Genomic DNA, 16,095 nt, shown 5'->3' with positions numbered 1-16,095 from the left:
ATTATTTTACACAATTCTAAATTTCCCTCCTGTAAAAGACAGAAGCGAAAACTAGTTGTTTGAATATGATGAAACAGAAAAATTATAGACAGATATTTTATATGGTAATGAAAGTGATGTACAAAACAAGCTTTACAAGTGTAGTTTATGTAATGTATTAAAAAAAAGATTTTTCTGTGCTTCATAGTGATTTAAAAAAAATACATTATGTAATAATTTATATATTAAGTAAAAACGACAAATTAAAAAAAAAATACATATAGTAATAACCCCGTCCGTCGGAAAACGGGTGAAAATATGAATATAAGGCGAAATGAGGCACACAAAAGATTTTCCTTGAATAGGTAAATGGTTATGTACTGTTTGTAAGCTACTTAGCGATCTTTATGGCAGAAATTGTATATTACAATATAGTCAGGTAACCATGCTAACCAGGCAGCTGAGGTAAATTAAAAATATAACCTAAGGCAGGCTTTGTAGAACAATAAGGCTGTATCTCAAGTGGAATTGTGCGGGATTGTGTGATATACAAATAAAGTATTATTTTACACATTTTACTACATTCTCCAGTTTTCCGCTAAGTACAGTGTCAGTCGACTTCGACTAGGTGGACTGATGAGGCGTGTTACTGGGAGCTGCTGGATCCATGCGGCTCAAGTCCGTGACGTATGGAAGTCTTTACAACTTACAAAAGGCCTTCAAGGCCATAAAAATACCAGACAAGTGCGAGTAGAACTCGCGTCACGAGGGTTCCGAACGTTGTTAATGGTCAATTTTCGTCGTTTTTTTTTAAATAACTTGGAAAATATTCATTTTAAAATTACAAAAAAAATATATTTGTGATCCCCATTATAAGTTCTTTCATTTTATTTGTTACATGATCCAGTTAGAATTTTGTTTGTGTTTTTCATCTTGCCCCCCAGAAGTGACCTTCATATTGAAAAAATTTCATATTTCTGAGGTTTTCCGGAAATCGTCAAGTAGAAAGCTAACTTCTGTATTTTTTTCAAAATTTTAGGTTTGGTTTTTTTATTTAAAAGAGGGCTGTAAATGAAGCAATGTTATGTCATATGTTCAAACTTAGCAATAGAAACACAGCCAAGCACTGTTCTGATGGAAAGCAGGCATAAAGTCGTTGTCCTACAAAAGACTGGTCAATAACCCTTCCTATAATTTAATTTACAAAGGCTTTTTACAAATTACTTGGAATGCTTCGTCATCTCTAATGAAGTCTAAAGCTGGATTTAGGCCCGGATACGGTGATTAATGTACTTAATGAATAACTTTTAAATAAAAAGAATCATAAATGGAATACAGACATTTATGCTTTTGTACATATCATTTTCCTCTCATTTATTTATTTCTTCCTCCTTTTTTTTAAATTTTTTAACAATGTTGTACACACAAAATCAAATATTAAAAAATTATGAAAAAATGGTGGTTTTAGAACTCGTGAGTGAGGAACCTCCTCACAATACGCGCCGTCTCAAGAATCACTGCCTTCTGTATCCGACTCTTGATTAACAGTTGAGCGAAAGCTTCTTAAGGTGTTGGTCGAGGCTTTTCGCTATAAGACCATTGACACAACTATCGGGACAACAATAGTTGACTCAACATTCCACATGGCAGTAATCTCGTGAGCAACGTATTTTGAGGTATTTTTATATCTGTACGTCTATTTGAATCTTAGTTGTTTTCATCAGTACTTTCATAATTAGCCAAAAAAACGTATTTTTTTTATACTTATTAGCGTATATATTACGAAAGTTCGTGAACCAAATCGAATTTTAATGTAGGTACATAGTCGTATATGCACTATAAAAACTTAAGCGCTTTGTGTTCTGTGTTCCTATGTTCGAAAATGTATTTCTCATTCCGTTATGTTTTATTTTTATTATTATAGTAAAACACGGAGGTATACTGAATAAATTATTCGAATCGCACATCAAATCTAATATTATTATAGCCACAGAAACATTATGAAAATTTTGCTATTTTTCATATTTACCTCAGGTAGAATGACGTGTTTTAAGTTAAATCATACATACCTATGTTTTAAATTCAATCGATCAAAACAGCCCCCTAGCCAAGTGACACGTCGATTCTCTTTCTACAATCGCTAACGCTTCGAAAACTAGAAGAATGTATGGGAATGATAGCAAATGTCATTCCCAAACATCTTTCTAGTTTTTGAAGCGTTAGCGATCGTAGAAAGAGAATCGACGTGCCACTTGGCTAAGGGGGGCTGATACGAAAATGATTTTATTTTAGCGTTATTGTCAGCTGCAACTGCTAGTGTTTGTGGGTGAGTATACTTTTTAGTCATTTTTTATTGTAGGTGGATTACAGGATTTATTTCAGGAGTGCGCTCAGGAACTTTTCTAGTTCCTTGAATCTTTTACCATAGAACTGTCAGGCATCGCAGGAGTCTGCATCCATACATAGTTGATGTTCCCTGGACGCGTTCGAAGCGTTTCACTGCGAAGTTATGGAATGCCCTTCCAGCTCCCGTTATCCCTACCATCTACAACATGGGTATCAAGTCAAGAGTGAATAGGCATCTTCTAGGCAAGCGTAGGCTGCATCGCTAACTGTCAAGCATGATTGTTGCCAAGCGTTAGTCTATATAATGTAAAAAATATATGGACATGAATCTTAGACCCACCACGCGGCTATAATGTGTGTTGGCGGGCTTAGGGCTTTTTATATCAGGCTATTCTAACGACTTATCGTCATCATTATCAACCGATATTCGGTTCACTGCTGAGCTCGAGTCTCCCGAATGAGAGGTTAGAAGAATAGTCCACCACACTCAATGCGGATTGGCAGACTTCACTCACGCAGAGAATTAAAAAAAATCTTTGGTATGTAAGGTTTCCTCACGATGTTTTTCCTTCAGAGTGTGAGACACATGATATTTAATTTCTTTCACACAACTGAAATTATATAATGATTTATTTATTTTGCTATCATCCGCGAAAATTCGGCGAACCCATGCGACTCTACAACGTGCAATTGCACGTTGTAGAGTCAACATCTCCTGAGGATGCTCCGGTTTCGGGGTGAAACGTACGTAGAGAGTATTTTGTCGGACCTGGGTGACGTTGTCGCATGGGTTCGCCGAATTTTCGCGGATGATAGCAAAATAAATAAATCATTATATAATCATGATGAACTTCCGCAAAGTAACGCCTGCTTCTATCCAATATTCACAACTGAAATGTTGGAGGTGCATGCCCCGGACCTAATTCGAACCTACGCCCTCCGAATAGAAGGCAGAGTGACTAAATTGCTATTGGTTTTCTTTACAGATGCAAGTACTTAAGACCGTGCTTTAAGCATATGTTAAAAACCTTGTTACAACCGGACGAGGATCCCTGTATCGAAAATGTTGCAATAGGTGCCAGCACTGTGAGTAAGCTTGAAAATTGATAAAGATGTTGATGGTGGAAAGATGAAATTTAACTTGATTAACAGCAGTGGTGTGCGCGGTAGAGTTACAAGACGGAGGTCCTGGGTTCGATCCCCGGCTTGGCAGATTTTGGTTTTCTTAATAGGTCTGACTAGTGGGAGGCTTCGGCCGTAGCTAGTTACCACCCTACCGGCAAAAACGTACGGTCCAGCGATTTTCTAGAATGCCACGTTCTTTGTGGGTGTCATGGGCTATATTTTGATCCCGTATGCTCACGAGAGCGAGAACTGCACAGGTAAAACCCCGGGACATAAGTTAGCTATACTAGTATATTATAATAAAAAGACATAACAAAGGAGTTTGAGCAACAACGTCGACTCGACTTAGATCGGAAGCGAGATGATCTTAAGCTTCGTCCACTTGCCGCAATTCCATATAATTACTGTGATGGTGTGCTAACTTGTGCCCTATGTAATCGCACTTTTAAGGCCAAAATAGAGTACATTAGTCACTGGAAAGCACATCAGAGAACTATTCGTCCGAGTTCCTTACCCAGATTTGAGGAGTCAGAAGCGTCGCTGTAGCCGAAATCGGTTTTGAGGCATCATCATCATCATCATTATAATAAATATTTTTTCAATATATTTACTTAAAAATACTATCTCTAGCAAATGATAGGGGTTTAGGATCTAGGTTACGTTTAGAAGCTGTGATGTTACACACATTATATTACGACGACGACGATTATTAAAAATTGATAACGTTAAATTATTAACAAGTTTAGATTAAAAGAATGTTCAATAGTCCATGTTTACTTGACTTATCATGAAATATCAATGCCGACGGACTGATTATTTTTAATTTTCAGGTCACAATATTGCTGAAAGCTTTAAGTGAGTTCTGTGGAAGTGTTATCAAAGTGTACAGTGATAAAACAACCTACGAAGGCAGAAATTTATATGAGGTAAATAAAATAAACTGATTTTTATAGTTTTTTTTATCAATTTGTATCAAGATGTAAGTACGACTTAGCCACATCATGATAATATAATTAGTAAAATATCACAGAGATTTCTAATTTCTAAAAATTTTAACTTTATTTTTAAAGTTTTTTATTTGCTTTTGTTTTTACTTGTTAACTTACTTTAACACAATACAATTAATAACTATTATAAACTAGCGGATGCGATTTCTTTCGCGTGGAATTCCTTAAACAAATTCTTCTCCTTAATCATCACTATCAACCCATATTCGGCTCACTGCTGAGCTCGTCTCCTCTCTGTCAATGAGAGGGGTTAGGCCAATAGTCCACCACGCTGGCCCAATGCGGATTGGCAGACTTATAAAATTCTCTGTTATGCAGGTGTCCTCACGATGTTTTCCTTCACCGTTTGAGACACGTGATATTTAAACTCTCAAAATGCACACAACTGAAAAGTTGGTGGTGTATTCCACGGACCAGATTCGAACCCACACCCTCCGGAATCGGAGGTACAAGTCACATCCACTGGGCTATCACGGCTCTATATCAGTCTCCTTGATCATCATTTATATAATGCTGAAAACCGCATTGAAATCTGTTACGTAGTTTGAAAGATCTAATTTATTTTTAAACGACTTAAAAACAGGAAGATGTTATTATCTAGATTGATCAGTGTATTTGAAGATTGGATACATGTTCACTTCAGTATGTTTTCTGTTCATTGTATTGATGTTTATTGAAAGAATAAAGAAAGTAACGTAATTCTCAGGTGGTGATAAACAGTTCCCAGGCAAAGAACTCAAACACCGAGGACAAACCTGTCATTCTGCTGGAAGCAGGCCAAGACGGCGGCACGGGACCTATAGCGCTGGCACTGTATATCATTGAGCAACTGGTGGCTTGTGGTGAACACAAACATATGATCCAGAAAGTTCGATGGGTTATACTGCCTTCAACCAATCCGGATGGTCAAGAATATGCAAGGACTGTTAGTTTTTTGTCTGATTCACCATAAGGAGATTTAAAACCGGTTTCACCATCCTCTGATAAGTGTTTGATAGTATTTTTGTCACTTTGTGTCTTATGTCAAAGATAAAACTTGTGATTTTTTTTTTTGAGGTGAAAAACCTGACACTTGCCACAAGATCGTGAAACTAGTCCTTTACCTCCTAATTAGGATTTGAAAAATACAAATTACCAAAGCTTTTTTTAACTAAGGCTGAAAGTAAATATTTTGAATTCTCTCTTGCTATTCTTCCTTTTAGAAGTTTCAGTTTGTCTACTATTGGAAGATAGGAATAGGAAATAGGAGGAATTGTTTAGATTTGAATGTATTAGTAAAATACAGGATAAGCGTTTGACAGTAGTCAATTGATAGTGCATGTTCGTATGAACGCAACGAACCTCAGAATGATAAAACTAACGCTTTATAAAACGAACCTTCAGTTTCATCCTAACCCAAGCTGACCTCCCGAAATAGATAGAATGATACTAAAATCAATCAATTTCTTTTAGTATCATACAATCTATTTCGGGAAATCAATCAATTCTTCTAATTTAATTTTATTGTTTAATCTAACTAAATAGGTATAATTAATAACTAAACTTTGAATTAGCTTTGTTTCCCTTTGTTTTATAGAAACGCGAACCCTGGAAGAAGAATTTCAGTCCTAATGGCAAAGATGTTACAGCTAACGGCGTAGATATAACAAGGAACTTCGATGATTCATGGGGGCAATGCCCTCCTATTATACTCAATAATGCTTTTTCACAAGACTACTCTGGTCCTAAAGCAGGATCAGAGACGGAAACTTCTTTTGTAACTGACATCTTCGCGAAATATAGAACCAAAATAAGAACTTATGTCTCAATCAGACGGGATGGTCATGCATTATTGTACCCATTAGCTACCCGAAATGTTTCTATACCGTCAATAGACCAAGTCAGCAAAAGAGCTGGTCAGATAGCTGCAAAAGTGAATCAGAGAGCAGGGGGGATTCAGTGGTTTCTCAATCAAAGTATCTTCGTTATGAATGGTAAAGCACATTGTGGACATAGCGTGGACTTAGCGTATAACAAGTATGGAATTAAGTACGCGTTTGAGATGCGTGTCTTTCCCGAAACTGACAATCGCATTATGTCGAAGTTTCAGTCTCTTCCGAAGGGCCACGAAGTATCACTGAGGACCGGCTATTTTAGTGGAATCAGAGAGTTGTTCAATTTGGTAGTTAATGATAAGAATGTATCACCGCACCCATAAGTATTTACGTAACACGTACTCAAGTAAATAGGTCACTTAATGCATTTTGCAAGAACGATTCGTTATTAAAGTCTGCAAACGAAATATTTCAATTGGGTCAAAATTGTATAGTTGTGTTGGCATCTGTTAAGATACAATCTTTACTACATAATGGTATATCTATGATGTAGGAGTCACTTTTCCACTTTTCAGTAGGATGTCGGTCATGCGCATTGGGGGCTGTGGAGGACGCCTGCGCCAGGGGTGGTGCCTGAGTCCGTTCAGCCCGCTAGCACTTCGTAGTCAGCCGAGGCGGCGGAAACACGTCTTCTCCGAACTCCTCTGAACACCTGCACTCCTAGTACCGCGATAACTCTGCCGCCTCTCGCGTTCAAAACATAATATTTTCCTTCGTTCGTTTTTTTTATAATTCCACTACTATTTAATTTCTTTAAATTATTTTTGGAGTGATTTTAAGTTTTTTCGTTTTTTTTTTCAAATAAAAAATTTTTACTGCCAAAAATACGTTTTGATTGTTTTTCGTAAAATTTGATTTTTTATGTGAACAAAATAAATCGACGATGCTGAATGCCAGAGGGTCGTGCAGTCGCTACCTTTTATCGGTAAGTAATTTTAGTATGTTGGTCATTTTAGGAGGTCTCAAGAGCTGTGGGGTTCCGAAGAAATAAAACTTCGGTTGGTTCTCTCGCACCGGAAAAGGTTTGTAGCGATGGGCGGAAGGCGGTCCCGTCGGCAACAGGTTGCAAGGCTTTGCAGGCGTCGGCAAGCGATTTCCGCCCGCCGCACCTCGGCATTTTGTTCATTTATTATAAACTTGTTAAAAAATATATATTTCGAGCTAATTAGCGGCTAGGGATTCATTTTAATATTCGCGCTAACTTTAAACAATAATTCAGGCTAAAATAACGAAAATATAAAAAAAAACATTCCATTTTTTGTTATATTTCTGACCTGTTTGTCTTTCTAAAATATATAATCTTACCCACTCTTATAAATACGATATGACGTTCTAAAACCGTTTTACATAAATTAAACCTTTAACCTTAGAGATTTTCTAAAAGAACTAATAAAACTACTCGTATCTTTGCTGCAATTTATTTTCAATTTTATACACGTTAGTAATTTTAAAATAAAAAAAACGCCATAAATTTGGACGCTAAAAAGATAAATTTTACGTTTTTACTCAAGAAATACTAAAAATCACACAATTTATGTTATCGCAGTCGTATTTTACGAGAATATCTGCGAAATTTCTAGGGAAATTTTTGTAACTACTAAAACGGGGACAAATATCGATTTTCCTCCAACACTATCAGTTCAAGTACGTTAGTATTAGGTCAACGAAGTGCCGTTTAATGACTTTCGTGAAATTATGTTCATGACAACGACCAATTTTGTAATCATATCTACCAAATTGGTTACCAAAAATTACATTTTTGAATTTTCTTGTAAAACATATTAAAATTAATTTTCCATCAGAATTTGTCTATTTCAATTATTGTTATCGTAATTTATTTTTCTGTAAAACACTAAAAATCTTACGGAAAACAAAAATTATTCATCCAAATTTACATTTTCGCATTTTCTTGCAAAACACAAATTTTTTAAATTATTTTTTCACCAGGTCTTGCCAACTACGTATTTCAAATGTTATTATTAAATTTGTTTTACTGTAAACCAATAAAAATCTTACGAAAACTTATTTCAAAAATAAAATCACTAAAATTATGTTCTATGTTAAACCACACTATTTTGAAATAAATTTATTAAAATTACCTATTCTGATTTTGAAGTATGATTTGAAATGATCTGAAAAGTACAAAATTCTTACTTTTCTTTGGTCATTCGTGCTGATTTTTTTTATTCTCTGATTGGTTCCCTAATTCCAGCCTCGTGTTTAACCAACCTATTTTAACCATAAAACGCATATGAACGCGCGACAAACGCGCGATTTATTCATCCTCTATCGCTATGAACAAAAAAATTAAAATAACAATTAAGTAAAGGTAAAATTACTTTAACTCTTTAACAACCGCTGCTGCCTTTTTCGGAAGCTCATAATTAAAATTAAATACGTGTTTTCAATGTTATAATTTCATAAAAAATTGTCGCGCTTTAGTTGATCTGAATATACAATCAGCTTTAATATAGATATTCCGCCGCTGCTTACTAGATTTACAACTAAGTCGCACCCTCATTTTATAACCGACTTCAAAAAAGGAGGAGGTTATATCTCAATTCGCGGAAATCTTTGTTTTTTCATGTATGTTCACCGATTACTCTAAGACGCCTGAACCGATTTGAAAAATTATTTTCTTGTTTGAGAGGGTATGAATATATTTTATTCAATTTATGACTTCTACCTTATCTCCACCATCAAACGCGTATAAACGCGCAACTAACGCGCGACTAACACGCAATTTATCTGTTTTCTTCTCTGTTATGAAAAAACAGGTATATGTTACATTATTAGGCTACTTTATTAGACAAGTGCTGCATAAGCGGAAGCCGACATAAATTTTTGCGTTTTTAAATTTATCAGTATGACGCGCGTTTTATAAACGCTCACGAATATTTTTTCTTAACATAAGCAACAATTGCGCGATAGTTGCTTAAGATTTGAGTATACAGTTAATAATATAGATTTTGATTAGATTATTATTGGATCGACAACTAAATGGCATCCTCGCGTTTTTGGTTATTTATATTGCAAAACGAGTTTTAACGCGCGTCCGTCGCGCGTTATAGCAGCAAGTAAAGCAAAGCGCGTTTTTCATCCTCTGTCCATATAAATAAAGAAATAGGTGTAAAAAACAAGTAACGTAAAACTATTCCGTTACTTCTGTAACATAAGCTGCAGCAACTGCCACTGAAAGTAATAATAATTTATAGTCTAATGATCACATTTGACACTTATTATTTATTGCAATATATGACGCGCGTTTTTAAACCGCTCCAGATCACTTATTATGTATTAAAATATTTGACGCGCGTTTTTAAACCGCTTCAGATGCGCGATTGTTGCTCTGCGATAGTTGATCTGAATAGGTAATAATTAGTGTCAAATGTGATCATTATCACATTTGACACTTATTATTTATTGCAATATATGACGCGCGTTTTTAAACCCCTCCAGATCACTTATTATTTATTAAAATATTTGACGCGCGTTTTTAAACCGCTCCAGATCACTTATTATTTATTAAAACATTTGACGCGCGTTTTTAAACCGCTCCAGATGCGCGATTGTTGCTCTGCGATAGTTGATCTGAATAGGTAATAATTAGTTAGATTATTGCTGCTTACTTAAAGATAAACTAGGTAAGCTTTAAGGTTGTAACTAAAAGGACAATGGGTAAGAAACGCGTGTCAAGTTTAGGATTTGACCACACAGTCAGTTCAAAAATTATGCCAGCTTCATGAATTGGCAACCAAAACGCCTGACGGAATCCTGATTTTGGTTGAAGTCGAAGCTTCAAGGTTGTAACTGAAAAGTATGCCGATATGTTGATTTTTGAGTAGGCACATACACTTTCAAGGTACTGAAACCTGAAACTGAAACTGAAAAGTATACAGCAAAGCTGATTTTTAAGTATAAGGCAAACTGCCTTGTTGGTCCAGTGGTTAATCTACGCTACCTCGGATTCGGTCCTGGAGTCGAATCCTGAGTCGGGCCATAAAAAATTAAATCTTTCTTACCTCCGAAAGTTTACAGTCATCTCGGAGTTGGGTACTTACACAAGCTATTCCTCCATGCCTCGTAGAAAACGTTTAGCGGCTGCTACCGACCATTGGTATTAACATTTGCCATCTACTTATATAGTGATCGTTATATAGAGTCGGACATTATCACATTAAGACCGGCCGTGATAGCACAGTGGATATGACCTCTGCTTCCAATTCCGTAGGGTATGGGTTCGAATCCGGTCCGGGGCATGCACCTCCAACTTTTTAGTTGTGTGCATTTTAAGAAATTAAATATCACGTGTCTCAATCGGTGAAGGAAAACATCGTGAGGAAACCTGCATACCAGAAAGTTATCTTAATTCTCTGCGTGTGTGAAGTCTGCCAATCCGCATTGGGCCAGCGTGGTGGACTATTGGCCTAACCCCTCTCATTCTGAGAGGAGACTCGAGCTCAGCAGTGAGCCGAATATGGGTTGATGACGACGACTGGCCTATTATTATTGGCCACTAACTTGAAGTTGGACTACATTAAGAACTTATTAGAATTAACATCTAATCAATAAAACCGCATTTTTCGCATTAGTTAAGTTAGGTTGTTAATGTAGACCAAGTTAGTGAATAGGCCATCTGATCCTACAATGGACAATTAATAATCTTTTTAACATGAAAATGGAACCGACTTCAAAAACGTATTTCAGTTATTTTGATTTTAACACAAAATTACTAAAACGCTTTTCTTGAAAATAAAACGGGACCAATCTGGAAGTATACTTTCAAACAAAAAAAAAGATTTTTCAAAATTGCATAATAAATAACGAAGTATGACGTAATAAACATTAAAAAAAAGGGGGCGAATTTGGACTGGTGGGAGGCTTCGGCCGTGGCTAGTTACCACCCTACCGACAAAGACGTACCGCCAAGCGATTTATCGTTCCGGTACGATGCCGTGTAGAAACCAAAAGGGGTGTGGATTTTCATCCTCCTCCTAACAAGTTAGCCTGCTTCCATCTTAGACTGCATCATCACTTACCATCAGGTGAGATTGTAGTCAAGGGCTAACTTGTAAAGAATAAAAAAAAAGACAACCTCTTTTTTTTAAGTCGGTTGGAAATGAGAGGACACGTATTTGCGCGATTGACAACCTCTTTTTTTTGAAGTCGGTTGTTTATTGCAGGTGATGGGCTAATAAGGGACACTCACAACTTTCATAACTGCGGCCTGGAGTGGTGATAACAGTATCGATCGGCACATTACGGAGCCGGCGCGCGTCCGCGATAACGAAATGCGGGTGGTTAGCCCACATGCCTCATGATTTGTTTCCTAGAGTACGTCTAATGTACGTAATGTTCAATCACCCGTGCGTTACAATATGGACGTGACTAATATAGACTACAAGCCCTTGAACAAAAATTACATATGAAATGAACCAACATGAATAACGCTTAGAAGGCTGTTACTATATCAGAAAATAACTCTGAGCACTATGCTGTCATTTTTGAGCAGTACAGGTAAGTACGCGAGTGAAGAGTAACGCTTGCGACCCTTATCTTTCGACTCCTGCGCTGGAAATATGTATGGCGTTTACGGGTAAATTATCTGTATTTGTGTACAAAAGGAATTGCACAAATGCCGTACAGTAATAAATGAGCTTTTTTTACTGTACGGCAGTTTTGCTTCTGCAGTTGTCGACGAATTAACATTTGTTCTGACTTCCGGCAGTCCGGACCACCATTTTCGACATTTATTTTTAATCATTTTTAACATTATAACAAAGCCTATAACCTGAGAAATTCCATTTACTCGCGTACTCACCACTGTACCGCTCAGAAATGACGGCATAGTGCTTAGAGTTATTTTCTGATATAGTAATAGCCTCCTGAGCGTTATTCACGTTGGTTCTTTTCACAGGTAATTTTTATTCAAGGGTTTGTAGTCTAATAGAGCGAGAGACGTAAAACACCGTCAAAGATTATATTTCAAGGGTCTCAAAGGGCTATCACGAAGCTAAATGTTAGGCGACTGCGGCAGTAGCGTAGCGTGCCTTGGAAGAGCCCTGTATCAATTTGTTCGGGGGCTCTATGCTCAATAGACAAGCGGAAAATCCGAAAATTTGCCAAAAAGCTCCCAATTCCCTTAGTCGAACCAAAAAAAAAATATTATATCTTGTGTAGTATGTTAAAACAAACATTTTTCATTTTTCATATGTAAGGTTTAGATGTTGGTTGTTTTGTTTTTTCTGGAAGCACCAGGCTGAGTGGGATTATGGATTACATATTAATAATTTTTGCTTTCACACGTACGGGGCCCCTGAAGTCATTAAATTATACGACAGCTTTAAAGCTACAGACAGATGCTGTAAGAATGTCGGTGATGTAAACGCACGAGATTTCACCCATCCCAAAAGTCCTACGTCAGCCACTGACGATCAAGTAATTTCACACGCCTGTAGCGCTAATGGCTTGACAGTCGATAAAACTGATCGTGTGATGGTAAAATTTCTGATTTCTTTGAAATATACTCACCAAGTCATTTGTGTCATATGCTAATCATCAATATCAAAATTATGATGTTTTAGCGATTAAAGGAATATAACTTAGAGATATTCCAAGTCTACTCCAATTATTCATTATTTTTGGTAGATTCAGACATCAGGTAACTTTTAAAATTTTGTACAGAATAACGTTTGTCATCCGTGACTTTGTTTTAGGGTTCCCTTTTTACATGGTACACCTGATTCCATTATGTCTTAAGACAAATAAGAGGGAAAACACCAAACATATGCTAATCATCAATATCAAAATTATGATGTTTTAGCGATTAAAGGAATATTAATTAGAGATATTCCAAGTTTACTCCAATTATTCATTATTTTTGGTAGATTCAGACATCAGGTAACTTTTAAAATTTTGTACAGAATAACGTTTGTAGTCCGTGACATTGTTTTAGGGTTCCCTTTTCAAATGTTTCACCTGACTCCATTATGTCTTAAGACAAATAAGAGGAAAAACACCAAACACAAATTCAGGGGATTTCCTAGCAAAGTGCAGCATTGTTTCCGCAGCATTACGACGTAAGCTTAACCAGATCTGAAATGCGTTGTCCTTAATCCACTTAAAATAACAGCTAACGTCTGAGGCAACCGCTCCATTGCTTACAGTCTTTGTATAAATTGATATAAAATCCTTGCCGCTGGATTTTATGCCAATTTATTATGTTTCTTTATTGTTCAGCTCGGTGTCTATGTAAAGTGGGATTACTTTTGATATAGACAGTGATAAATGTCATTTGTGTTTCTTGTTTCTTAAACTTGCTTTGTCGGATGTTTAGATAGTCTCACTAGTCGATCTATTGCGCCATTTGTTATAAATCCTCACTTGGTCTATTGTCGTACCCACTCCTAATACAGCCTTTCCCGACTAGTTGGAGAGGAATGGGAATATTGGTCATATTTAAAAGATATGGCAAATATTCTTTTACAAAAAAATACAAGAAATCAAGTCTCGCTATATTGAACTACCTTTTTTTGCCCACGGCTTTGCTCGCGTTAATGTAGATTTTCAGGTCTTGAACCTTAACCTAATAACCTTGCAACTTGGTGTTTAGTCTCTGCTAATTAAGAAAACCTTAATCGACCCCAGGACCTCCGTCTTGTAAATCCACTGCGCATACCACTGCGCCACGGAGGTCGTCGAAAACGTATGCTCTCTCCCAATCGATTTACAATGGAGAAAGCCTGGAACTGGTGCAAGTGACTGAATAGTCGCGAAGTTTCTGTCAAGGGGCTAGACGGGTGAAACCGCGGGACATCAGTATTCCTCTTGGACAGTAAAGTGAAACCCCGTATAAAACTAACAAAAAGTCGACTTACAAACTTTTAATACACTTAACCAAAGTTTGCCGCTCATCAAAATAGCTCTACACTCCATACTTTATTATATGTGAAGTAAAAACCACATCACATTTTCGTTGTCGAGCAACTTTCCACTTGCTTACACCAAAATTGCTTTAATTTGCTAAATAAAGCTGAGCGCATTCTTCATAAAGGCAGTATAACGATGGCAAAACGCCGACCAACTTCCCGGTGTTCATTAGAACTCAGACTTGTATGAATTTTCACCAACTTTCTGTAATGAACACTAGGGGGCAAGTTTGAGCGCTTCAAAATTTAATACCACGTTGCGGATGAGGTTAGAGCCTTTACACACTGCGTGAATTTAAATTACAAGTTAGTACAGCGCGATCTATACCATAATTTTAGTATAATCAGACTTTTATGAATTTATATTTTTACTAGCAGACGCCGCGCGGTTTCACTCGCGTGGTTCCCGTTCCCGTAGGAATACCGAGATAAAATAGAGCCTATAGCCTTCCTCTATCTAACCCTGAAAGAATTTTTCAAATCGGACCAGTAGTTCCTGAGATTAGCGCGTTCAATCAAACAAACAAACAAACTCTTCAGCTTTATAATATTAGTATAGATTTGCATGCCAAATTGGCAAGTTATTTACCATCTACATTTACCGACCACCTGTATATATAATGCATGTATCTGCAAATAAATAAATTGATTGATTGATTGATTGACGCAATTGATTGATTGCAAAAAAACCAAAGATTTTATATGCCATCTTCGTTATAAGGACTATCTAACACTGTTCCTGAGGTTAGCGTGTTCAATTAATCAAAGCTATAAAGCTGAATAAAGCTGAATTATAATATTAGTATAGATATTATTATGTCACGCGAGGTGAACGAGAGCAGCTGATTGAGTCGCATAGTAAAAAACTAAAGTTATTTAAACAAATAATAACGAAATATACATATACAATATCGAGTTGTGTGTTTAGGAACTTTAAAAATTGTTTATACATAAATATATAATGGAATTAAACTCAAAATTTTGTATGTTTGCGATCAATGAAATAGCTAGAGTTGTATCAATTGATTGTTAAACACGGCTAAAACTCACGTGATATAAGGTCGGAATATACCCGACTAGTTTCGAACCCATACGGGGCCCTTAGTCATGAGCGGCTATAAAACTGTAAGAAATTGTTTAAAGCATTAAGAAACATTTAATTACCGTAATAATCTTTATAAATTTAATCATTAGTATTCCTATCAGAAACTTCAACATTATCAACACATATTTGGCTCGTCTCAGAAAGATAGGGGTTGCTGAAGCAAATCCGGATTGGCAGAATTCACACACGAAGAGAATTATAAAAATCTCAAATATGCAGATTTCTTCACGATGTTTTTCTGCATCGTTTAAGACTCGTGATATTTAATTCCGTAAAATACACATCACTGAAAAGTTGGAGGTGTATGCCCCGGATCGGATTTGAACCTCCAAATCGAAGGCAGAGGTCATATCCAATAGGCTATTACGTCTCATCAAAAATCTGCTAGTTGTCTTGTTGGAGTTGTACTAATGAAAGGTCTCGCCAAATTAGACGCAATATGAACGTACCCTAATAATTGATCATTGATCGCCGTTATTGATTAATTGATCAAAAAGTCAATATTATTATTTTTAATAATTTTTATATTTTTTTTTTATAAAAGTTTTATTTTTAATCATCAATATTGTCTATCAGAAACCCGCGCAATAAACTCAATTGTCTAGTTGGCTTGGTGGAGTTATACTAATGAAAGGTCTCACCAAATTAGATGCAATGTGAACGCACCCTATATAAAATTTGGAGTGTGGGACCAGTAACCTGAAGTTAGAAATCCAATATCCGCTCAGTGT

At 36.3% G+C, this 16,095-nt stretch overlaps 1 protein-coding gene across 1 annotated transcript; it reads left to right on the top strand.

Annotated features, from left to right (window-relative positions):
* Positions 1-3,279: 3,279 nt before the first annotated feature.
* Positions 3,280-7,349, top strand: LOC112058041 (zinc carboxypeptidase A 1-like). Its single transcript, XM_024098713.2, has 4 exons — positions 3,280-3,411; positions 4,281-4,376; positions 5,164-5,382; positions 6,034-7,349. The coding sequence occupies exons 1-4, from the start codon at positions 3,343-3,345 to the stop codon at positions 6,652-6,654; spliced, it is 1,005 nt and encodes a 334-aa protein (XP_023954481.2). The 5' UTR covers positions 3,280-3,342; the 3' UTR covers positions 6,655-7,349.
* The last annotated feature ends 8,746 nt before the right edge of the window (positions 7,350-16,095 follow it).

This window comes from Bicyclus anynana, chromosome 20 (assembly GCF_947172395.1).
Source record: "Bicyclus anynana chromosome 20, ilBicAnyn1.1, whole genome shotgun sequence".
Lineage (NCBI taxonomy): Eukaryota > Metazoa > Arthropoda > Insecta > Lepidoptera > Nymphalidae > Bicyclus > Bicyclus anynana.
The sequence above is the reverse complement of the archived record's forward strand: the minus strand, read 5'-3'. Positions and strand labels throughout refer to the sequence as shown.